This window comes from Acyrthosiphon pisum, chromosome A1 (assembly GCF_005508785.2).
Source record: "Acyrthosiphon pisum isolate AL4f chromosome A1, pea_aphid_22Mar2018_4r6ur, whole genome shotgun sequence".
In the NCBI taxonomy this organism is placed as follows: domain Eukaryota; kingdom Metazoa; phylum Arthropoda; class Insecta; order Hemiptera; family Aphididae; genus Acyrthosiphon; species Acyrthosiphon pisum.
In genome coordinates this window covers 97,943,415-97,968,696 of record NC_042494.1, presented here as the reverse complement: position 1 = coordinate 97,968,696, position 25,282 = coordinate 97,943,415, and the positions used below count along the sequence as shown (strand labels likewise).

General features: G+C 29.3%; 2 protein-coding genes across 3 annotated transcripts; one reads left to right on the top strand and one right to left on the bottom strand.

Moving 5' to 3' along the window:
• Window positions 1-7,840: 7,840 nt before the first annotated feature.
• LOC100163098 (ATP-dependent helicase brm) lies at window positions 7,841-24,593 on the top strand. 2 transcript variants are annotated; one of them, XM_001947837.5, is made up of 18 exons: window positions 7,841-7,998; window positions 8,093-8,380; window positions 16,201-16,362; window positions 16,461-17,893; window positions 17,957-18,104; window positions 18,181-18,256; window positions 18,368-18,623; window positions 18,693-18,774; window positions 18,839-18,996; window positions 19,897-20,074; window positions 20,167-20,409; window positions 20,477-20,832; window positions 20,925-21,255; window positions 21,353-21,583; window positions 21,642-21,830; window positions 21,895-22,347; window positions 22,481-22,664; window positions 23,788-24,593. In XM_001947837.5, exons 2-18 carry the CDS (start codon window positions 8,105-8,107, stop codon window positions 23,946-23,948), a joined length of 4,917 nt encoding a protein of 1,638 aa, XP_001947872.2. In that variant the 5' UTR covers window positions 7,841-7,998; window positions 8,093-8,104; the 3' UTR covers window positions 23,949-24,593. The 2 variants fall into 2 exon arrangements, with proteins under 2 accessions (XP_001947872.2, XP_016659294.1); XM_016803805.2 differs by having other exon boundaries at window positions 22,481-22,700; window positions 23,788-23,894.
• Window positions 12,349-15,080, bottom strand: LOC100169259 (inositol monophosphatase 1-like). Its single transcript, NM_001162348.2, has 6 exons — window positions 14,887-15,080; window positions 14,683-14,816; window positions 14,355-14,605; window positions 13,047-13,110; window positions 12,610-12,764; window positions 12,349-12,539 (listed from the first exon to the last, which is right to left on the bottom strand). Exons 1-6 carry the CDS (start codon window positions 14,944-14,946, stop codon window positions 12,442-12,444), a joined length of 762 nt encoding a protein of 253 aa, NP_001155820.1. The 5' UTR covers window positions 14,947-15,080; the 3' UTR covers window positions 12,349-12,441.
• Window positions 24,594-25,282: the final 689 nt, after the last annotated feature.

The window sequence follows — 25,282 nt, the reverse complement described above, 5'->3', positions numbered from 1 at the left end:
ATGATGTATGTTTTTTTTTTATTTTTTTTTTAATTTTTTAATTTTTTTTTTTATTTTTGTGTCTGTCATCACCTTTTAGGACAGTAAAAAGGCTTGGATTTTCTTCAACAGTACCTTTTCTGATAGGAAAGTGAATCTAGTTGGTACTTTGGGGGGTCAAAAGTAACATTTTTCCAATTGTTTTCAAAAGTGCCATGAAAAACAAAAGAAAAATTAAGGAAAAACGGGAATTTTTACGCAAAATCTGTTTTCGAGAAAATTGATTTTGGTTTTTGGTGTAACTTTAAAACGAATGACTGTATTTACATGAAAATTTCACTGGGTTGTTTATATTTCCATTTTCTATACACCATAAAATTTTCAAAATATTTTGATGTATTTTGAGCTCTTTACGGACATTTTTATTTTCCATTTTTTTTTAGTTTTTTTTCTAAAAATATCAATAAAATTTTATTTGTTGGATAAAAAAGCTTGAAAATTTAATAGAAGGCTCCTAGTATATTGTTTCAAAGGCAGATGAAAAATATTAAAATTCGTTAGTCACAGTTTTTTTTTTTAAGCATTTTTTTTTTTTTTTTTTTCTATATTTGTACATTGTAACGACCTCAAGGTCTTTGACAATGCTTATCACAAGTGGGTAGTAGGGAGATCATGTGATCTATTTATCTATGTATATATCACTATATGCATGATACTACCCCCCTTCTCCAAGAGGAGACATGTGCGGTCTTCACTCCCAGTGGAGTGGGACCTAGTTGGAAACCGGATGACGCAATCGGACGACAGCACGGGAAAATGGTGACTGCGTAGAATCACACACATTTTTTTTGCACTTTGCTATGAATCGAACCGATGACTGTGTGAGTCGTAAGTCAACTGTGTGACCACTGCGCCACTCCGGCCCCTTATTAGCATTTAAAGTTTAAAAATTGACAAAATATGTAAAAATCACGAAAATTACCTAATTATTTTGAGTTTATAATTCGTAAAAATTTTTCTTTTTAGAACAAAGATTTTAAAATGTAATACAAGATTCCTAAAAAGGATAATCTACCTTTATCAAAAAAAAAATGTCCATAAGAAACTCAAATTAAATTTTTATGAGCGTTTGAAATTCATATTTTTACAACATTTGGTATTCACTCGATTTCTTACGTAACGATTTTCTTATTTTGTTGTAATTAAAAAACGAATGACTGTAGATACTTGAAAATTTTACTGAATGTTTATATTAGCATTTTATATATACGATCAAATTTTGAAAATAATTTGACTCTTTTTGAGCTGTTTACGGACATTGTAAGTTTTCAATTTTTTTAATTTTTTTTTCTATAATTATCAATAAAGTTTTATCTATTGAGCCAAAAAGTGTAAAAAATTAATACAGGGCACCTGATACATTGTTACAATACATAGGCACAATTTTTTTTATAAGCATTTGAAGTTAAAATCGTGACAAAATTTATCAAATTTAAAATTGAATAATTATTTTGTAGTTAAAAATTTATAAAATGTTCAACTTTTATATTTAAGGATTGAAAATTTAAAACAAGATTCCACATAAATATTTAATTCTGTTACCAAAAATTCTATGAAATACATAAGCACAGTTTATTTTTATAGTCATTTTAAGTTCAAATTTGGACGAAATTATATATTAAAAAACCTGGAATAACTATATTTTAGTTATTTTGTTGTGATTGTACCTATAATATTATTTGTGGGTACTTGAAACTTCTAAAGTATACTATTATATATCCATGATAGTACGACGGTTTGTTGTTGATGTATAACGCGTTACCTAATGGATATTGTGATATGATTAATTTGAAAATTATTAATAATACTATAGATAAGTATACCTATAATATGTAGGTATGTCTAATATCTAGACTGACAAACCGTCTCCGCTCAGAATCGTTTTTCTTATACAGTGTCACAGTGATATTATATCATTGAATTAAAATTTAATACTATCCATTATACAGTGACCCACTTGTAACCTACTGTACAGCAGAGCGACATCCACTTACCCACCTTTTTAACTACGTATTTTCACAAATAATATGAATGTCTGTTAAATTGTTTATGCTAAAACTGTTTCAATAGATCTAGTGATGGTTTGGGCTTATTCCTCATTTTCCATATCGTTGTGTATTTGACAGGGCTTATTGTAACTGAAATAAAAAATACCGGGACCGGAACATTTTGATGATATTGGATCTGGAACCTTACTGAAACCCTTTTTCAATTTTCTTAGGACCTAAACTGGAACCAATATCTACCGATATTTTTTGGTGGAGAAACGTTTTGTTTTATTATTTTCTAATATTATTTAGCTAATTTATTTATTTAGGTAATAATAACTGTTTTATTAAATTTGTTTGTAAAGTAATAACTATATATGTGCGATAATATATAATTTTCTATTGCTGTAATGTATAAAAGTTACTTATAGGAAACGATAAAATATGAGTAGTTTTCTAATACTACCTATATCTTTAGTTCTGATTTCTGACTGAGGTGAGTGAGTAAGATTGATATCAACATTTTTTTGCAGCCCAAATTCAAAGGATTTTACCATATTTTCAGCCAATATACGTTACTTGTTGAATGTCAAAGCGAACTGTGACTATGGATTTTTAATAATATTCATCTATCTTTGAAACAATAAATTAGGAGACTTCTATTCAATGTTGAAGCTTTTTTTACCCAAGAAATACAATATTATTGATATTTATAGAATAAAAAACAAAAAAAATTTGGAAACTGATAATGTCCGTAAAGTGCTCAAAATATTAAATAAGTCAAAATATTTTGAAAATGTTATGATGTATAGAAAATTCTAATATAAACATTCAGTCAAAATTTCATGTAGCTTAGGTTAGGTTTGGTTAGGTTACAATAAAAACCAAAAATTCTCGTTTATCCCTAATTTTACAGCGCTTTTGAAAACTACTGGTAAATTTTTGACCCCCTCAAAGTACCAACTAGATTTACTTTCCTATCAGAAATGATACTGTTGAAGAAAATCTAACCCCTTTTACTGTAATAAAAAGTGATGACAGACATGAAAAAAATTAAAAAAATGTAAAAAAAAACACACATCATTGTAAAGTTAATACATTAAAACACAAAAACAACAAAAATAGTTATTCTAGGTTTTTTAATATGTAATTTCATCCAAATATGAACTTAAAAATACTATAAAAATAAGCTGTGATTAGGTATTTTTTAGATGTCTTGGTAACAGAATTAACTACTTACACGGAATTTTGTTTTAAATTTTCAATCCTTAGATATAAAAGTTGAACATTTTATGGATTTTTAACTACAAAATAATTATTCAATTTTAAATTTGATAAATTTTGTCAAAATTCGATCTTTAAATGCTTATAAAAAAAAATTGTGCCTATGTATTTTTAATATTTTCAACTACTACTTTAACAATATAACAATATATCAGGAGTCTTGCATAAAATTTTCATGCTTTTTTACCCAACAAATAAAGTTTTATTGACATTCATTGAAAAAAAGACTAATAAAATTGGAAACTGAAAAAATTCCTAAATAGTTCAAAACATCAAGATTTTCAAGGAAGAAATTTGAGCTTAAGAGCGTTCAAGAAGTTCCATGTGCAATATACAAGCGATACGTATCGGACCCGTATCGGACTCAGACTTACGAGCCAGTACGTAACTATTCCTGTCGGTACGTAACTATTCCATATTGATACGTATAGAATTTTTCTTCTTGAAAATCTTCAATATCAAAATATTTTGAAAATTTTATCGTGTTCAGAAAATGCAAATATAAACAACCAGTGAAACTTTTATGTATATATGTATGATACATATGTTCATTTGTTTTATAGTTACCAGTCCTGTAAAGTATTTAAGTTAAAGTATTTGAGTAAAAGCATTCAAATACTTTTTTAAGTATTGAATAACTTTTTAAATACTTTCAGCATAAGTATTTTGAATGGTATTTTAAATGCTTCTTTTGTATTAAATACTTTTTGGTATTGAATACTTTGGTTTTTTATTTTGAACATTTTATTTTTATTCGAAATAATTGGTTGGAAAAATATTATTGTTAACTACAATAATAGAATAATAGTTTTATTTAATATTCTGTATTTCTGTGTTAGACGAAGCCCGAAGGTTTGTGAAAACCAGATTTCTAAAAATAGTTATTGAATAACAATATTCCCTTTAAACTATTAGATAGGAAAAAATTAAGGAAAAACTGGAATTTTCACGCAAAACCTGAAGTATTCGACAAAATTGATTTTGTTTTTTTGGTGTAACTCGAAAACGAATAACTGTATAGATACTTTAAAATTTCCCAAATTTTTATGACCATTTTTCTTGTAAGATTGCATTTTCAAAATATTTTAATTCCTTTTGAGCTATTTATAGCTTTATAGGCATAAGAAATTTTCGATTTTCATAAAAATTTAAAATTATTATCGATAAAAATGTTTTCGCTTGGTCAAAAAAAACTTGAAAATGTAATGGTCTTCATAAGATATTATTAGTATATTGTAACAGTACATCACTCACTAAAACAGTCCTTTTCAGGACTACACAATATCAGCCAATCAGAACACGCCATACAAGAAATTACAGTGGTCAGAGCTGTGTTACAAAATATAAGTTCTTTCAACCAAGTTAACAACTTAAACAAATACTGCCATGGATAGGGGAGATCAGGACAAATATAATGAGACCCTCCCCATGGCTATAATCAAAAAAACCGAACACTTCTCGTACGGACCGTGAGTAACCCATACGAGCATCGCCACATTCTTTCCGTACGAGACGACGCCGCAGTCAACGGACCAAAAGAAGGAACAACGAAGGGATACGACGACCAACCGCAGGCCGAAAGCAGCATCGACGAAAACGCTGAACGAGAACCGATGCCGCAATCAACGAGCCAGATAATGGTACCCGGACCAGACTCCTCGCAAGGACCCCCAGTGACATAGTACACGGTTGCTCCCCCAACTCGCCCACGGCCGCTTTTGAGAGCTTGCCTTCCCGGGTCAGACTCACAGTAGCAGTCGTTTCACAGCTGGACACTACCCGTGGTCGGCCCCATACCTTGATTATATGTTATATAAATATTCCTATGACCCTAAATTGTGGATAGGACAGAGCTTACAGCTCGTCGTGACAAAACGCCATATCCGGCAGCTCGCTATCAAGCCTGGCTGTCGCGTTAGCGAACCCGACCCCCTATGCTATACATAATTGTACATATTTATGTGAAAATAAATAGAAAAAGTGATACCATTAACCACAGTGTTGTCATTCACTTTTAACGAAACGAGCCAGAAGGCTACTGTTTCAATATATATAAAAAAATATATTTAACGTATAGGTAGGTACATCAAAAATATTTTTTATGAATGTCTTAAGTTCGAATTTTGACAAGTCGTAATCATTGAAATTTGCAAATTATTTTGAACTAGAAATTCATAAATATTTTCTTTCTATATCTAAGATTATAGAATTAAATATTAATACAAGATTCTACATAAGCTTTCAACCTCAAAAAATAAAATTTACCATAAAAAGTCACATTCATTTTTTATGAGCGTTTTAAGTTCAAATGTTTCTGACATTTGAATGACTTGATATTTACCATATTTCTCATAGAACGATTTTCTTATTTTTTTGTGATTCAATATCGAATAACCGTGGATACTTGACATTTTCAGCAAATGTTTATTTTATTATTTCCCATGCATGATAATAAGCTGACAGTCCGTCTTTGTTCAGAAGTTATACATCATGTCATCAAAGATAGCTGGAAAAAAGAATGCATGAATGTGATATACCTATCATATGTGGTATCTATTTAAAGTTAGATTTAAAAGATCTTTTTTATTTTCGTATAATTCTTTGTACAAAGTTCACGTGTGTACTTAGAATTTATATTATATGATTTATATGTACGTTTCTTCCATCATTATGACATTATATATTGATGTTAGCTACCTGCTATATGCCTATATATTATGTTTACAATGTTTAGAATTCCATTAGATACGAACTTGATGGTTTGACATGATTACCCACGAGAATTCATTACTTACTAACGGGAAATTTATATTATAGATAGCACTTTAGTTATAGTTTAATAGCCTAAATGCTGTATTTCTGTCAAGTAACTATGAAAAAATGTATATTTTATTTGACATAACGCATGATAAATAACCATTGTATAGGTACATCTATTAAAGTATATTATTATACCTACAAATGTCTATGTACAACTACATTAAGCTAATGGCAAAAAATAACTTAATTAGTACCTATTAGGCTATTTATAAAAAATACTATAACATAGCGTACCTATATATAACATTAAACTTCAGTATGTTAAATTAATTATGATACAACTGATACAAGTAGTAGATAAGTATTTTGGATATTCTTTTGCATAAAATAATTAAATAAAATGTCATCGAAAGATTTTCTATTTAATTGTAATCAAAAATGAATAACCGTAAGGTATAGATAATTGAAATTTTCCCAACATTTTTATTTTATCACTATATATACATAGTTTTCATGGTGGCGGCAAAAACTCTTAAAGAGTAATAAATGCCAGCAGAAGAAGAAGATGTATACATAATAAAATGTTCAAAATGTTTATCTCTTTTTGAACTACTTATTTATAGACATTTAAAATTAAAAATTTTTTTTAGTTTTGTCAATGAACATTTTTTTACCGTCAAAAAGTATGGAAATTTAGTACAAGGATCTTCTTTGGTGGATTTTATAGAAATATTTTAAAGATTCAGTGGAACAATTTTTTTTTATAAATATTTGAAGTTCAATTGTTGACAAAATTACGAACATTTGCAAATTATTTTGTAGTTAAAAATTTATAAGATATTCAATTTTAATAGATAAGAGTTTAAAATGTAATACAAGGTCACCTATTCGTAAGTTTCTCATATTAGAACCAAAATATCTGAAAAATAATTAAGTTCAATTTTTTTCATAGATATTCTAAGGTTACATATATTAACACATTTTGTTATTTTTTTTTATTGAGCTTAAGCCCGGCAACTTAGGCCATTAGCTATTTTTGTTTTTTGTTGGTAGGGGGAGAAACACGTGTGTGTTTGTTATGGCAGAATTTTCGATTTGGGCACCCGTAGGTATCTGTCATGCCCGGGTGGGGGATGGCGGCACTTGTTCTCCGGACACCGTGACTTGCCCGAAGAAAAATGCCACCCGGTGGCCGAGGATCGAACCAGCGACTGCAGCGCCGCAACTGACGCCTTAGACCGCTCGGCCACCTCATCCCCATTTGTTATTTTGTTGTATTTCAAAAATATTATTCGTGGGTTCTTTAAACTTTTAAAATATATTATTAAGTATATTATTATACACACAACGACATTATTGCAACGATTTGCATTGAAAAATTCAAATTTAACACATCTATTACGGTAACTCACTCAACAGTAGAGACGCAGAGTAGGTACCTACTGCCACCTTTTTTAATAATATAATATTATTCTCGTACTTATTTACTAAAATTGCCATTCTAATTTGGATTACCAAGACTCCAAAAGTACTACTGCTAATAATAATTTATAAGATAGGTACTTTTAAATGTGTAGTGCCTAAACAAATTTTAGATAGGCAAATTCACAGTCACTTGGTCATTTTCCGTTGCGCCTTGAAAAGAGAAGCTTAAATATTATATTAATCGATAGTTGTTTACCAGTGTTGTCTGTATGCCGACGATAAAAGTAGTTTTATGTAGCTGAACAAATACACTGAAATTGTGTTTTGTTTATCGTGTCACTCGGTACTCGGTTCGTTTGCGGTATACACTATACACTATGCAGTGGTTTTCACGATTGACTTTTTTTTATCTTTAAACAAGTTCTGTTTTCTATTGATTTTGTTAATTGACAATTGTTAGGTTTCGACGGTCATTTTCATCTGCGTTCTTTAGAGGCTTTGGGTAAGAACATTAATGTTAATTATGTATTATTATATTTTCGCGCTATAGTTTGTTGCGTAGTCCAATCAGGTAGTTAAATATTCTGTGTTTTCAGGTGCTTTCGGAAATGGCCAGCCCCTCGCCAAATTCGATGGGACCTCCGGGGCCCAATCATCAACCGCCGCCTCCGACACAACCACAACCACAACAACAACAACAACAACAACAACAACAACAACAACAACAACACCAACAACAACAGCCGCCACAAGTTCAACAGCAACAGCCACCTACCGCTCCTCAGCCGCTGCCACCACAAAATTATTCGCCAGGCCAATCGGGTGCGCCGGCATCTCCTAACATGCAGCAGGGCACACAAACATTTCCACCTCCAGGCATTCAAGTACATTCTAATTTCAATTACTCAGTACATGACCATATATGAATACAATTAATAGTTAAATGTTTTCATTAAAACCAATTACCTATGAATATTTAAGAAATATTTCAAAAACATTTAAATTATCGGTGTTTTTTGTTGGAAAATTGTTGAATACAAATTCAGTTGGTAGGTACACTTATTTAAGTCTTAGCATTACAGTATTAGATTAAATCTAATTTTTTTTTTTTTACCTGGTTAATTCAATATATTAGGTACCTCTATAATAACAACTTGAAATTATTTAAAAATTTAACTTGATATTAACTTTGATAATAACACATAGACACCAAAGTAAAAGAATAAATAAAACTTAAATCAATTTACATTAATAACAAAATATGTTAGTTAAATATCCTCTTAAGCAGTTAGCAACATACAATACTGTTGTGAATTAGATACCTAATGAACTTAAAATAGTATACCTAATGTTAATAGTGGTCTTATGTAATGATATAAATCATCAATCTTATTAACTTGCATTGCAAATTACAATACCTGGGTACGATTTGAAATTGTAATTTATAGGTTTAATTAGTAAGTAAACTTAACCTAACTGCTATGAAAAAAGTCTATATGATGAATTACTTATTTACTTGTTTGAACTTTAAACTTTAATCTATTACCTTATAAAATAAATAAATTATAAAAGTTAAACCTTATTAGTAATTAGGTACATTGTAATTTTAAGAGGGCGCTACACCAACATTTATTATCTCCATCTTACAAATGTAAAACATGGAAAAAGCTGTTTTGCAAGGGGAAGAACCAAGAAGACTACAGCCATAACTTAGAAACAAAATTTTTACCACATAAAAAAGAACTTTGGCTATGAAGTATTGTTATAATTTTTTCGGTTGCGGAACTACAAAAAAAGTTTTTCAAGTTTGAAAAACACTAAAAATAATGAATTTTAAAATATAGTATAAACTTTTTTATTTGAGCGATATCAAAAAATTAAAAACGATATTTCACAGATAATGTTCTGAACTATATTGTACCTATATAAATTTTGAATTTTAACTATCACAACAGACTACTACTGAGTGGTTCTATCCAGCGCAAAATTGTTTTTGCTATGTTGTACTTGTGTAGGACGGAGACAACATTTGTGGGTGTAGTGTCCTCTTAAAAATTTAGAGTATGTCACACCCACATGTGTTGTCTCCGTCTTACAAACGTACAAAATTGCGAAAGCTGTTTAGCGCGGGATAACTTTTCTCGCACAATATTTGTTATAGAACTATCAAATCTTCACAACATATAAACTGTAAAGAAGAACTTTATCTCTGCAACAGCGTGCTCTTTTTTTAATAGCACTATCTAATCATTTTTTATAAGCAAATGAATAAAACAAAAAACCAAATGTTCAGAAGCAAATAACTTTTATTGTATTTACGTTAGCTAAAATATAGTTGATATTTGCTGTTGCATAGATAATTTCCCACCCTAAATGTTCAGACATTTTGGAGCCACTACTACAAACACAGAAAGATAAAAGTTGTCCCACGCAAAACAGTTTTTGTTATGTTGTACATTTGTAAGACGAAGGCAACACATGCGAGTGTGACATCCTCTTAACAAAGTAGATGAAAACCATTCATCGCTGAAAAAAATCCTTTTTTTTCATATTAACATATTACTATATTTTAGATTTTTATATATATATTTTTTTTTAACATTTATTAGTAAATACACAATCTGTAATTATTATTTTACAATAAGCGTATATGATGGAGGAGAGGACATGGCTTGAGAGAACAGGATATAAAAAGCCACCCATTGGAGGCACTTAAGGGTCGGAGTTTATTTTAAGTGTGCAAGTATGAGAGAATGAGATTGAATATAAGGCAAAGGGGAAGTAGGGGTACATACATATTTAAATTAAGGAGGTCACGACACCAGGAACGTTTAGTTGCCTTCTAGGGTCACAGTTTGCATCCAATTAAGGATGAGGAGAGAATGAGATGTGGCGTTATTATTTGGCATTGTTAGTGCTAATGAGACTTGAGAAGATGGTAGTAAGGAGAGAGATAAGGGGGTTTATTATAGATTTGAACTCGTCAAGGAATTTTAAAAGTGAGATTTCATTGAGGTTTGTTGAAGTGTTCGAGTTAGCGGGCTGGTGACCCTCAGTTACATTTGCATACGTATGTGACCTGGGTGTATTTTCGTGGCAGGAGGTTGCTGATGATAATCAGGATTAGCGTTGGGATTGAATGGTGGTGGTTGTTGAGTTTTCTTGTTTGAGGTTTTAATGTTGTGTTTCCGGAAAATTTTTTGATATATTATCCCTTGTAGTTGGCTGGGTGTGCCCCTTGACAGAGGGCGCATTTTGCTAGTAGATCTGGGGATTTTGTGCATGAGGAAGAGGGGTGTTCTTCTCTGCACTTAACACACATGGGTGGGTATGCGCAGTGTGACCATAGCTTTGACAGTTTTGGCATTGTGGTATCTGTCGTTTTTTATGAGGCTCTTCTATTTTTATTTTAGTATGCAAAATAGAAGTAGTAGAGAAGATATCAGTTTCGCTTCTCCCGTTAGGGTCTATGTCAACGAAGAACATGGGCAATGCAGTTTTAGTTTAAAGTATGTTGGTGACATTTCTCACCGTGAGACCTATTTGTTTTGGAGCTGCTGTAATGTCAGTTATTGTATTAGATATAAGTTTCTTATAACCACCCTTAAAGGTTTGTCAGAATGGAGCTGGTATGTGTGGTACTGAGCATTGATTTGTTTCAGAAAGTGAATGATTTTTTTGTAATTATCTGGGGTGTCTTTGATTTTTAGATGAGTTGAGGTCGATTGGCACGAGAAAGTGTTTGGGCCGATGATTTGTTTAAATTGATCCAGCAGGCCTATGTAATCAAGGATCCCTTTAACGAATATGGGTGGATATTTTTATATATAACCTATTTTAATGCCTAATAATAATACTTACAATTAACTGTATAATCATTTAATCTTAAATACTAGAAGTTAACAAGTGAAAATCAGTGTACACATCTTTAAGAATCTTTGAAAATTCGGATAGCCTTTAGCATTGATTTAATATACAAATAAATAAATAAAAATATAAAATATTTAATCAATGACTTTAGTTGTAATAATTGTGGACATTTGGTCCCCATCAATTATTAAAATAGGACATTATGTTCTCTGGTATTTTAAATCACTATTTTTATTTTTCATTTAGAATTACAATTCTTTTTATAAAACGTAAAATGTCAGTACCTGTAATTTATATAAAAAATTTTAAATATAAAATATATTACCTGTAATATATGATATTTGTGTCAGTGAAATTAAATTTTTAAATAATTTAAGTAACTATTTAAAAATATAATACATTTAGGTACATTTACATAATTACATGTTAATGTTATTGATATTTCAGTCACTATCTGTTTTAAATTTAAAATGTCAATAGGCACCATATTATAAAAATTATTTACAATAAAATTACTTATTCTTTTTCACAAATATTAAATTTCAGTATAATTATTAAATTTAAATTCATTCCCTACAATATAATTTTCATTAGACAAATTTAATTTTTAAATAATTTAAGTAAACTATGCCTTATACTTATGGCTAAATAATGTCATAATTCTTCCCTGGTGCCAAATGTCCTATTTTATTAACTGACTGGGATGAAACGTCTGTTTACCCTTTAGCTGATAGTATAGTAATTATGATAGTTGCATTGATATTATTATAGATATAATGGTGATTACAACACTCCTTCAAAATGTACAGCAAGTAACTTACAGTGTTTTTTATAAATATTTTCTATTAGCATTTGACAAGAACTTTAAACTTTACACTATTTAATATATAACTTAATTTCAGTCTTTACTCATTGTCTATAGTTATTTAGATTACCTTCAAGATGACGGGTTCAAATGTTACTTCTAAAATAATAATGAATATTTTATATTTATATATTTTATTACTTTAAAGTTGATCGACCCGACACTTAACCGGACATTGTAAGAACGGCACTAAATCATTAAAATTGCAAGTTAAATATTGAAATTTTTTAATTTCAAAAAGTTTTCGGCTAGTTTTTTTGTACAAGCAGCGAGTATATCAGCATTCATAATGTCTTTGTATTGACTTCCTAAAAAAAGGATGTAGGTTATCCTATTATACACTTAACATAATATATTGTGTTTTACTAGAATATTTACCTTTTGAATCGAGTACAATGCCTTTAGCTTCTTGGATAATCAGAATTCCTGCTGCTACATCCCAACATTTCAATCTTCCAAAACTATATATTATATCTACTGCTCCCATTGCCAAATAGCATAAACTGATTGCTGCTGATCCTAATGATCTTGATCTATTAAGTATAATATAGTGAATGTTTATACATTTTCAATTCAAAAATCTTAATAATATTTGAAATTAAAAAAAAAAAATTGAATTAATTTTAATTATCTGAGTACTAATAAATCAAAACGATCCAAGTTACAAACATTTAATATTATTACTTTTTGAATAAATAATCGTAAACTTTCATAGACTATAACAATAATTTTATTTTAATTAAAAACATGCCCTGGCCATGCCAATGAGTTACTTATCATAATATATTAATCTATAATTTAAAATTTATATTTACCCACGAAAATTCCTTATACTAATTTTATGATTTATATCATGTCCAAACATGGCATTTTGAAGATCTGTAAACAAAATAAATAAACCATGCTATAACACTGAATAAGTATATCAAGCAAATAAATTCTATAATAATACCGATGTTTTTTAATTTACAAATTCCCAGTTGTTTTTTAGAAGAATTAAAATATATTCTGGTGGATAAAAGTGTATACAATGACTTAGTCATATTCATCTAGTGAATTTTTTGATAAGAATGACGCTACACTCACATGTGTTGTATCTATCTTAGGGCTTGTTTTACAATCATAGCTTAAACTTCGGTTAAGCCTAACCCACTGATTTTACTAGCCGAATTTGGTGGTTTCACCTTAGTTCAACGATACAACACAAATGTTACAAACGTGCAACATAGCAAAGTTTATGTCAACAATAATCTATTTAATCTGATATTTTTAAAATTAGAGTAACCCACGGTAAAATTAAAAATTAAGATTATTATCTAAGGTATCTCACTGGATTTTATTGATATTATTATTTTTAAACAAGTTATGACATTTTTGAAACTGTATATTCGGTTTTAGCATCGAAAATAATATTTGCACCCCAGCATATTTTACAAGTGCATAACATGACAAATTAATATTCATCAAACATATTTGGTTTTATTATTTTAAACATTAGACATAGTATTACATTTAAAGGTAATAACAATTAACATGATCTGTTTCTCAATGAGGTTTATATATTATAATTTAAAAGAAAATTAAAATAGCAAGTCTAAAATATTATATTTTAAAAATGTTAATAACTCATTTTTAATTATAATATAAAAATAACACATATCTTTACAACCTTTTTTGTAATCTACTCTATACTCTATTCAGAATAAGTTTGAACCGCTCGCTCGCTCGACCAAAACAGGTTTTTTTCACGCATTTCGGGCACAGGTGGGAGCGTATGCACGGCGGTCAGCACCACCGTCGACGATCGACTACGTCCAGCAATGACTTTCGGCCAATCATAGAACGCATAGCCATTGCATGGGGCGCCAGGCACTGTTCGGTGGCTCAGTCTGCATGCGCAATGTGGTTCAATCTTATCCTGAATAGTGTATAATATCAATACAATATGTAAACTATTGACTGTACATTACTACTTATAAAACAAAGATAACAAATGTGTGTACAGAGTCCACTTATATATGAATCATTTTTATTTGTTTCTATTACTCCACCTTTTATAATATAAGCTTATAATAATATATTTATAGTTAAAAACAAAATGTTGTCTGCTTTGTTTAAATTACCTTCAGTACTTGACACTTGTATTTTTTCATTATTCAAATATGCACCTTGCCCTTTTTGAGCAGTAAATAATTGATTTATTATTGGATTATAAACTATTCCAATTATTATTTCATTTTCTACTACCAATGCTAATGAAATACAACAAAATGGAAATCCTTGTATAAAATTAGTTGTTCCATCAATCGGATCAAGTATCCATGTAGGCTCTTCCGTCAAAATATTACCTGCAGCACTTTCTTCTGCAATAAATCTATACACAATTGGTTTTTTTTATAAGTTTTGATAATAAGTAATAACTAATGTTCTTAATGATCAAATGTTCAATACTTATGATTTGGATATAGTTGTAATATGTTGTCAATTATTGTCTTTTCAATAAGTTTGTCGTACTGTGTTACAAAGTCCTTATCATTTTTTTTAGTTGATATTTCTTTTGGGCTTTTAAAACCATTTAACAACAACTAAAAAATATTGCTTTGATAAAATATACCTATTTTTTGGCATTATAAAATAAATCTGAATAAAACTTACTTCACCTGCCTCCAAAACAATTTTAAGTGCCTGACTATAACATTGATGCATGTCAACCATAGTTTTAAATTGATTCAATGAAATTTATAACTTAATTTATTTGATGTGCCACATAAATAATTAGACTTGACAATTTAAAAATAAATAAATGTTTAAACTTTCTCTAAGTGCCCGTATTACAATTGTTGAACTAGGGTTAAACCATCGAATTCTGCTGGTAAAATCAGTGGTTCAAGCGTAACCAAGGTTTAAACTATGATAATAAAACGGGCTCTAAGTGGTCTGCAACTCCACAAATCTAATAAATTATTATCATTTCTTATCTTTTAAAATTATATAATACATTATAAAACTTGTGAAGTGTGACCAAAATGATAAATTAAAAATACTAATAAATAATATAGGTAGGTCTGTACAATGTAGTTAGTTATTTTATTATTATTTTTTTATATATTTTGATCTTTAGATTGAACAAAATGGGTCATAACTCATACAGTCATATGCATTATATACGCAATGTAGTTTACATTGAGAATTGATTCATTTATTATTCTCCGACTACATTATATTTAGTGTGTTAAATAATAAATATTATAACATCTCAATTATTATATTATATTAAAAACAAAACAAATGTCATTGTTTTAAGTCTAGTTGTTATCTAATGAATAAATCAATGAATACACTAATGTAATAATTTTATTTTACTTAGTTGGTAATTTCAAAACATGTCATCACCATATTCTATATTTATTCAGTAAATAGGTAATTTTTAGAATAATAGTAGATTTCATCTTACCGCCATGCAATTAATTGCATATTTTATAGAGAATCAAATCGATTTTAGAAACTTATTAGTTAAATACCTGGTTAAATTTGTTTTTCTCAATCTTAGAGAAATACATTAATAAAAAATTTTATTATGAATATAAATATATAAATGTATTAAAATTTGATGTTATTAATCTAATAAAACTTGCAACAAAGTATTTATTAGTAAAATATTTATGAATTATATTAAATTGGCTACAGAGTGTTATACTACATATAATAATAAATTCAATTTTTGATATAAATTGTAATTGTGAATAGGTATTTCGATTTTAAATTATTATACAAATCGTGGTTTTATATTTTATTATATAATTTACTTACTGGGATCCAATCTAAATATTTTTTTTGAATGAGATAAACGACTAGGTATCTATTATTATTTATAAATTGCATGTTTAGGTTTGGTTTATCTATCTATTTTAGTATATGTAATATACCAGTAAATATTTCTTGATTTTATATTAAATAATTTGTTTATAGCCCAGTGGACCACCCCAAGAAAATTTAAATGCATTGCAAAGGGCAATAGATTCAATGGAAGAAAAAGGATTGCAAGAAGACCCAAGGTACTCTCAATTATTGGCACTTAGGGCGAGACAAGGTAATATGGACCCTAACCAAAGACCTCCTTCTTCAATACAAGTAAGTCAATCAATATTAAATATTAATTTGCACTTTTCAATTACTCTCCATTTTAAAATGTATATTAATAATTCAATTGAAAATATAATTTACTTTAGGGAAATTATCCTCCTCAACATCCAGATAAACCCCCTTCGCCTCAACAGAATTCCCCAAATCCTAATGGGCCAAATGGACCAGTAGCCCAAAACAATTTAACTCCTGCCCAAATGCAACAGCTTAGAGTTCAGATAATGGCATACAGACTATTGGCTCGACAACAACCTTTAACTCAACAATTAGCTATGGCTGTTCAAGGAAAAACTTCACCTCAAGGATATCCACCAGTACCTTCAGCACACCATCGACAACTAGAACCTGGAGAAATTGTAGAAAACAGTATGCCAATGCCATCATCGGGAGGTCCTATGAGATTACCAATGCCAATGCAAAATGCTCCAAGACAGCCCAATCCTCCTGGTCCTATTCCACAATCTCCTGTTCGAATGCCTCAGCCTGGTTCAACCCCACAAACACAAATTCAACCTCCTCCAAGTGCCCAACACCCTCAAAGTGCACCACCAAACCAGCCTCCATCTGTATCAATGAATGGACCTCAACAACCTCCTAGTATGGCTCCGGGAATACCTCAAGCTCCACAGCAAATAAATGCCCCTCAACCTGTTGGTCAACCACCTATAGGAGGAGTCCCTCAGCCTATGATGGGTGGTCCACAACAAATGGCTGGTCCACAACAAATGGCTGGTATACCACCACATATGCCCAACATGCCTACAACAAATGGACCATCACCACAGTCACTACCCCAACAACAGCAACAGCAGCAGCAACCACAATCTCAACCACAACAGCAGCAGCAACAACAACAACAACAACAACAACAACAACAACAACAGCAGCAGCAGCAGCAGCCCTCTCAACAACAGCAACAAGCACAGGGTCCTCCTCCTCCAGTTAAACAAAATAGAACCACATCATGCCCTAAACCTGTTGGTTTAGATCCTTTAATAATATTACAAGAACGTGAAAACCGTTTGGCTGCGCGTATTGCACACCGTGTACAACAATTGAGTAATTTGCCAACAACGATGAGTGATGATCTAAGAATTAAAGTAGAAATTGAACTTAGAGCTTTAAGAGTATTGAATTTCCAAAGACAACTAAGAGCTGAAGTAGTCGCTTGTACTCGTCGTGATACTACATTAGAAACTGCAGTTAATGTAAAAGCATATAAACGAACAAAAAGACAAGGTCTAAGAGAAGCTAGAGCAACAGAGAAATTAGAAAAACAACAAAAGTTGGAAGCTGAAAGGAAGAAACGTCAAAAACATCAAGAATATCTTAGCACTATATTGCAACATTGCAAAGATCTAAAAGAGTATCATAGAAATAATATTGCAAAAATTGGACGTCTCAATAAAGCTGTTCTTAATTATCATGCCAATGCTGAACGAGAACAGAAGAAAGAACAAGAAAGAATTGAAAAAGAGCGTATGAGAAGATTAATGGCTGAAGATGAAGAAGGCTATAGGTATAACTTAATTTTTTTTGTTTCATGCATTACTTTAAAACTACTAACATTTTTTTTTTATAGAAAATTAATTGATCAAAAGAAAGATAAACGTTTGGCTTTCCTTCTCTCCCAAACTGATGAGTATATTGGAAATCTTACAGAGATGGTCAAAGAACATAAATTAGAACAGAAGCGTAAGCAACAAGAAGAACAAAGAAAAAAGAAGAAGGTGAGTTTATATTTAATACTTACCCAAATCTTTAAGAATCATGATAACTTATACTTATTTCACTTATAATTAATAGAGTGATGGGCCTGAGGATCATGATGAAAGTTCTCAGCAATCAGATATGCACGTTTCAGTTTATGAACCTTCTACAGGTAATATATATATATATATATATATATATATATTAATATAATTATATATTTATATATATAAATGTATTTTTTGCATTGTCTAACATTTTAAAATTTTTATTTTTATCACAGGAAGAATGTTTAAAGGAGAAGAAGCTCCACTTGCATCACAATTGAACAATTGGTTGGATGCTCATCCTGGTTGGGAAGTAATGGAGGAGTCTGATGATGAGGATGATGATGAACAAGAAGATGATGAATCAAGCAACCAAAAAATCAAAAAGAATAGTTTTGAAAAGGAAATTGTTGAAGAAAAAGAACCAATTAAAAAAACCAAAATGGAAGATGATGAATATAAAAATGCTTCAGAAGAACATACTTATTATAGGTTTGGAACCTATAAACAAAAAAATTAATGATTACGTATACTAATCACATTATTCATACCTTTTTTCAGTATTGCTCATACTATTCATGAAAGTGTTACTGAACAAGCTTCCATTTTAGTTAATGGTAATCTGAAAGAATATCAAATAAAGGTAATAGCATTAGTTATTAATTTAAAAATTATTTTATTTTTATTTCGACATTGTTTAATTTTAGGGTCTTGAATGGTTAGTCTCTTTATTTAACAATAATTTAAATGGAATACTTGCTGATGAGATGGGTTTAGGAAAAACCATTCAAACAATAGGTCTTATTACTCATCTTATGGAAAGAAAAAAAGTAAATGGACCTTTTTTGATTATTGTGCCATTGTCGTAAGTATTAATAACTTTGATATACAATGAGTTAAGGTAAAATTAATACATTTTATTGTGCAAATAGTATTTGTAAGTCATGTATGATAAAATATAAATTTCTAGAACAACTGAATTAAAATAATTACTTTTTCTTTGGAGTACCTATTTACTAATATAATTAATATATTTAGGATTAAAAATGTTTTTAATTCAAATACATAAACATACTATTTTATATTTATCATTAGTTGTAAACATGAGAGTAATAATATTATATATTTAATTAACATAATATATACATAATATTTAATTTGGAATAGGTATCAATAATTGTCATACTCAATTTTTTTTTTTAATAAGTACCTATTGTTACTAATTAGTAATTACATAGATTTTCAGTATTTTATGATTATTGCAATACCAAATACTTGTAACACTTAAATGTTAGTAAATATTTTTATCAGTTTTGATATACTTATTTATTTTCATATTATACTAGCTGACCCTATGGACTTGTTTGTACATTAGAAAAATAGTATAGCTAATGAAGGCAAACAGACATAAATTTGCTTTTATGGATTATTTTTAATAACTGCAGATATTGCTACTTTAAAGTACAAAAATATATAATTTATAATCTATAGAATATGCTATTATTTGATACATTGGTTAGGTACTGACCAAGTGTCTCAAACAGCTTATTGCAAAGAATTAAAATTTAAATGTGTCATTGATATTTGCTTATTATCCCTGAATACATTACGTATATAAATATACTACTCAGATTTTACTGAAATATTTGCAGAAGTAATTTCCCAATATTCTAAAATTTGGATATTTTTATCAGTTATCAATATACTTAAGGACCTACCTTAACATATGAGATGGAAAATTAAATATATTTTTTTTTAATTTTAGTACAATGTCAAATTGGGTTTTGGAATTTGAAAAATGGTCTCCATCTGTTTTTGTTGTGGCTTATAAAGGCTCTCCAATTATGCGTCGAACATTACAGACTCAAATGCGATCTAATAAATTTAATGTCTTATTAACTACATATGAATATGTTATAAAAGATAAATCAGTTCTTGCTAAAGTAAGTAGTATTTATTTCATAATATTTTTATTTTAAATTTTAAATACTATATAGTCAATTGTATATAAATTTTAATAATATAATATTTTTAGCTTCATTGGAAATACATGATTATAGATGAAGGTCATCGTATGAAAAATCATCACTGTAAATTAACACAAGTCTTAAACACTCATTATAATGCTCCACACCGATTACTGTTAACTGGTACACCACTGCAAAATAAACTTCCTGAACTGTGGGCTCTTCTTAATTTTTTGTTACCTTCAATATTTAAATCATGTTCAACATTTGAACAATGGTTTAATGCACCATTTGCGACCACTGGAGAAAAGGTATTTATTATAAACTAAATAATATAATATGTGTAAAACTTTTTGTTGTTATTTTGTATATTTTTAGGTTGAATTAAATGAAGAAGAAACAATTTTGATTATCCGCCGTCTTCATAAAGTATTACGTCCATTCTTGTTAAGACGTCTGAAAAAAGAAGTTGAGTCCCAATTACCTGATAAAGTAGAATACATTGTTAAATGTGATATGTCTGGCTTGCAACGAGTTTTATACAAACATATGCAGAGTAAAGGTGTATTACTAACTGATGGTGCTGAAAAAGGCAAACAAGGTAAAGGTGGTGCCAAAGCTCTCATGAATACCATTGTTCAATTGCGTAAGCTGTGCAATCATCCATTTATGTTCCAAAGTATTGAAGAAAAATATTGTGAACATATTGGAACTGCTGGAAATGTTGTTCAAGGGTAACTTTAATAGAGAATCAGAATATTATAATTATATTTGGCATTTGATAATTATCTTAAATATTTTTTATTTTTATTTTTTGTATTTGTAGACCGGATTTATACAGAGTGTCAGGAAAATTTGAGTTACTGGATCGAATTTTACCGAAACTGAAAGCCACCAATCATAGGGTATTACTGTTTTGTCAAATGACCCAACTTATGACCATTATGGAAGATTATTTAGGATGGCGGGGTTTTGCATACTTGCGTTTGGATGGTACTACTAAAGCTGAAGATAGAGGAGATCTTTTAAAGAAGTTCAATAGTGCAGGCAGTGAATATTTCCTATTTTTATTAAGTACAAGAGCAGGTGGTCTTGGATTAAATTTACAAGCAGCCGATACTGTTATTATATTTGATTCTGATTGGAACCCACATCAAGTAATAATTATTTTATAAGCCACTTGTAACTATGTACCTATGGTTTATAACTTAACTTCTTAATATATTTTTAACACTTAATATTTTCTATTCATAGGATTTGCAAGCTCAAGATCGTGCTCATCGTATTGGTCAACAAAATGAAGTACGGGTTCTTCGTTTAATGACTGTAAATTCAGTTGAAGAGCGTATATTAGCTGCTGCCAGATACAAGTTAAACATGGATGAAAAAGTTATCCAGGCTGGTATGTTTGATCAAAAATCAACTGGATCAGAGCGTCAACAATTCTTACAATCTATTCTACATCAAGATGATGGAGATGATGAAGTAAATTTTTTTAGTAGCTCAAGTAATTGAATATATAATATAATTTATCTATTTTTAGGAAGAAAATGAAGTACCTGATGATGAAGTTGTAAACCAGATGATAGCTCGATCGGTAGATGAATTTGAATCATTCCAAAAAATGGATCTTGAACGTAGAAGAGAAGATGCCAAATTTGGTCCAAATAGAAAGTCAAGATTAATTGAGATATCAGAATTACCAGAATGGCTTGTTAAGGATGAAGATGAGGTACTATTTTTATTCATATTAAAACTATTTAAAAAATGATTTATAATCAAAATTAATTTTTAAGGTGGAAAGATGGACATATGAAGAAGATTCTGAAGAGATTATGGGACGTGGTTCTCGAGCTCGTAAAGAAGTAGATTACACTGATAGCTTGACTGAAAAAGAATGGTTGAAGGCCATAGATGAAAATGTTGATGACTTTGAAGATGACGAAGAAGAAGAAATTAAATCAAACCGTAAAGGAAACCGTGGTAAGAAAAGGGGCAAAAGAAATGCAGATGATGATGAGGATCCACCAATTAGACGACGTAAAACAATTGGACCTGAAGAAATAAAACTTCGAAAAAAAATGAAAACCATTATGAACATTGTAGTAAAATATACAGATGCCGATTCCAGAATATTGAGTGAGCCTTTTATGAAATTACCATCTAGACACAAATTACCTGATTATTATGAAGTAATAAAAAAACCCATGGATATTAAAAAAATTGTGGCAAAAATTGATGACGGAAAGGTATTGTATCTTTATTTAAATAAACATTTAAAAAAATGTTGTAGTTAAGAGTGTAATAGTTATGAGCTACCTTATACTATACTATACTATTTATACTATTTATATATATATTGTTTTATTCAATTAATTTTAGTATGCAGATTTAAATGAACTTGAAGCTGACTTTGTACAGTTATGTAAGAATGCACAGATATATAATGAAGAAGCTTCACTTATTCATGAAGATTCAATAGTTTTACAATCAGTTTTCACAAATTCTCGTCAACGTTTAGAAACAACTGATATTCCAGAATCTGGACCAGAAGAAGGAACAAAAAGTAATTTTGCTTACAACTCCAAATCCTAATAGTAATGTTGAGTAATATTAGTATTTCATATTTCATATTTTATCATTATTTGTTATTATGGGTGATGTCATAACATAACAATTATATGTATCAGTTTCTTACTACAGTTTAATTATATGAAAAATAACTCTTCACTCGAGTAAATTTTATATTTTCTTATATACATTTCATAATATGTAAATTTGCTTTATACTCTATTCGGAATAAGAACAGCCTTCGGTGGCCATGTGCGCATGGGCGTGGCTTCATTCCGTGGCAGCGCATGACGTGCCGCCGTAGTGGGGACGACATCCGACCTTTGCACTAAACGAAAACTAGTTGCAGTGCAAGGCTGTTCTTATTCTGAATAGAGTATAGTATTAACTATAATTAAACTGTAGTAAGAATCCGATACATATTATCTATCTTATGGCAACACCCATATTATCAAATGATGATATAATATGAAATTTATATTTTCCTCTACAAATTCGATAATATTTTGATTTGCTCTTGTATTAACTATAAACAAACTAGTAAGAACCCGGTTTTAGATTTTCTTTGTTGTGTTTGTGTAACAACACCTGTGAGTGTTAATAAGATGTCAGCGCACAATTTGTTTTCTCACTAACTCATGCGCAACAGCAATTTTACAATTGGCAAAACCAACCTGTATTGTTAATTTTAATATTAGAGTAAATTCACCTATTATCAAACTTTAAGTTAACATTACCTGTGTCGCTACTTTGGCTTTTTTAGGATATCTTAATTTTTATGCAATTTATTAGCATTTTTTTTAATTTATAATAATTTAAGCTCATAACTTACATAAATATTATAATATTATAAAATACTAAATAGTCATTGTGGCAACACATATAATATTCTTAACTAACTTTAAAAGGTGAATTCACTCTAATACAAATGTGACAACATAGGGTTAGTTGGTTCTACTGAAGGTACATTTGGTGTATTGTGTGTAGGTCAGAGAGTGTGCTGAGATTCTGTTAATCATCATAATTTATATATTTAACCTATAATATTTTTTTGCAAATAATATTCTATTTAGATACTAAAATAATTGAGTATTAAAAATTATTTCTTAATGTTTTAGGCGAAGACGAGGTTTCAGATGCTGATACCACTTCCTCTTCAGTTAAATTGAAACTGAAAATGAAACCTCGTGGTAAAGGGTCTGAAGTTAGAACATCTAATAGACGGAAAAAAAAGAAGCATGTAAGTGACGATGAAGATGATGAAGATTCTAATTCATAAACATCTAATTTAGATTTAGTGTGTGAGTCTTTAAAATTAGTGTAAGTTTAAGAAATACTTTGTGACATTATTTTAGGAATATTTTTTTTTCCAAAATCTTTAAAACTAGATTTAGCTTTTTAAAAATGAGATTGGTTTATAATTAAATATACATATATTATAATATATTAGTGGATTTATTTGGGTCATGAACAAATTATTTGTAAATAATCAATACCTTGTTTTTTTATAAGAAAGATTCATTTTTGCATAATATATTGTATCCCATTCTATGGCAGCCTAAAATTGTTTTCTATCATGAGTACAGCTAGAATTCATTTAAAATTATAATTCACTTCAGTAGTGTATTGTCAGACTTTTTAAGTCTTTAAATTAAAATCTTACTTTTTATATTATTTCTTTTAGTTCTATTTTAAATGGTTTTAATAACTAGGTTATTCTTTGTAGTTTGTTTGAGTAACACTATTCTAAGTTCTATTTTGTTATTAGTTTTTAAAATGTATGTTTTGCATAAAAAAAACTTCTATATATACACTTAAATCATATGCTCGTAAATATTTATTTATTATTATTTTTTATTGCTATGATGTAGTGAAAATCAAATTATATACTAATGTCTAATAATAATTTTTATTTTCTAAAGTATCATCAATATCCAATACCGTTAGTTTTTTTATATCTAGTTTTTTCATTGATTATAAATAATATTTAAATTGAATGGTATTTTTTATAACTAATATACTTTATGGCTCAGTAAAATAAACGTGCTATAATATTTTCATGAAATGCAAAAAATATAATGTAGGAAAAACCATAGATTAAATAAAACCTTGTTATTGTAATTACTAATTACTTATTCATCTATACCAATTACATGGTTCATAAATTACAGTTTCTTTATACTAAAAAATTGAAATATGGCACAAACATATTTGACAGTGACACAAGACAATTTCAGTTGCACATATTTCACCTAAGTACCCTGGGGACTTTTCCCTCACACTATATAACTTGATTTCATGGCAAATTTTATATTCTATTAGCCAACATCGTTCACTTCTGTGCCTATGCGGGGTAGCAAATTGTTCTTCAAAAATAGTACTTATATTTATTCTACCAAAATATTACCAAGGTTAAAAGCTATTTTAATTGAACATGGTCCTGCAATCTCTTCTAATCAAAACTACTACCCACATGATGAAAATAATTGTAGTTTTAGTAATAATAGTTAGTCATATTAACCAACGATTTAGCAATCAAATACGACAAGGACCTCAATGGATTCGTTGTGAAAGAAGTTTCAGTTAACAACTATTGGACAAGAGATTAACAAA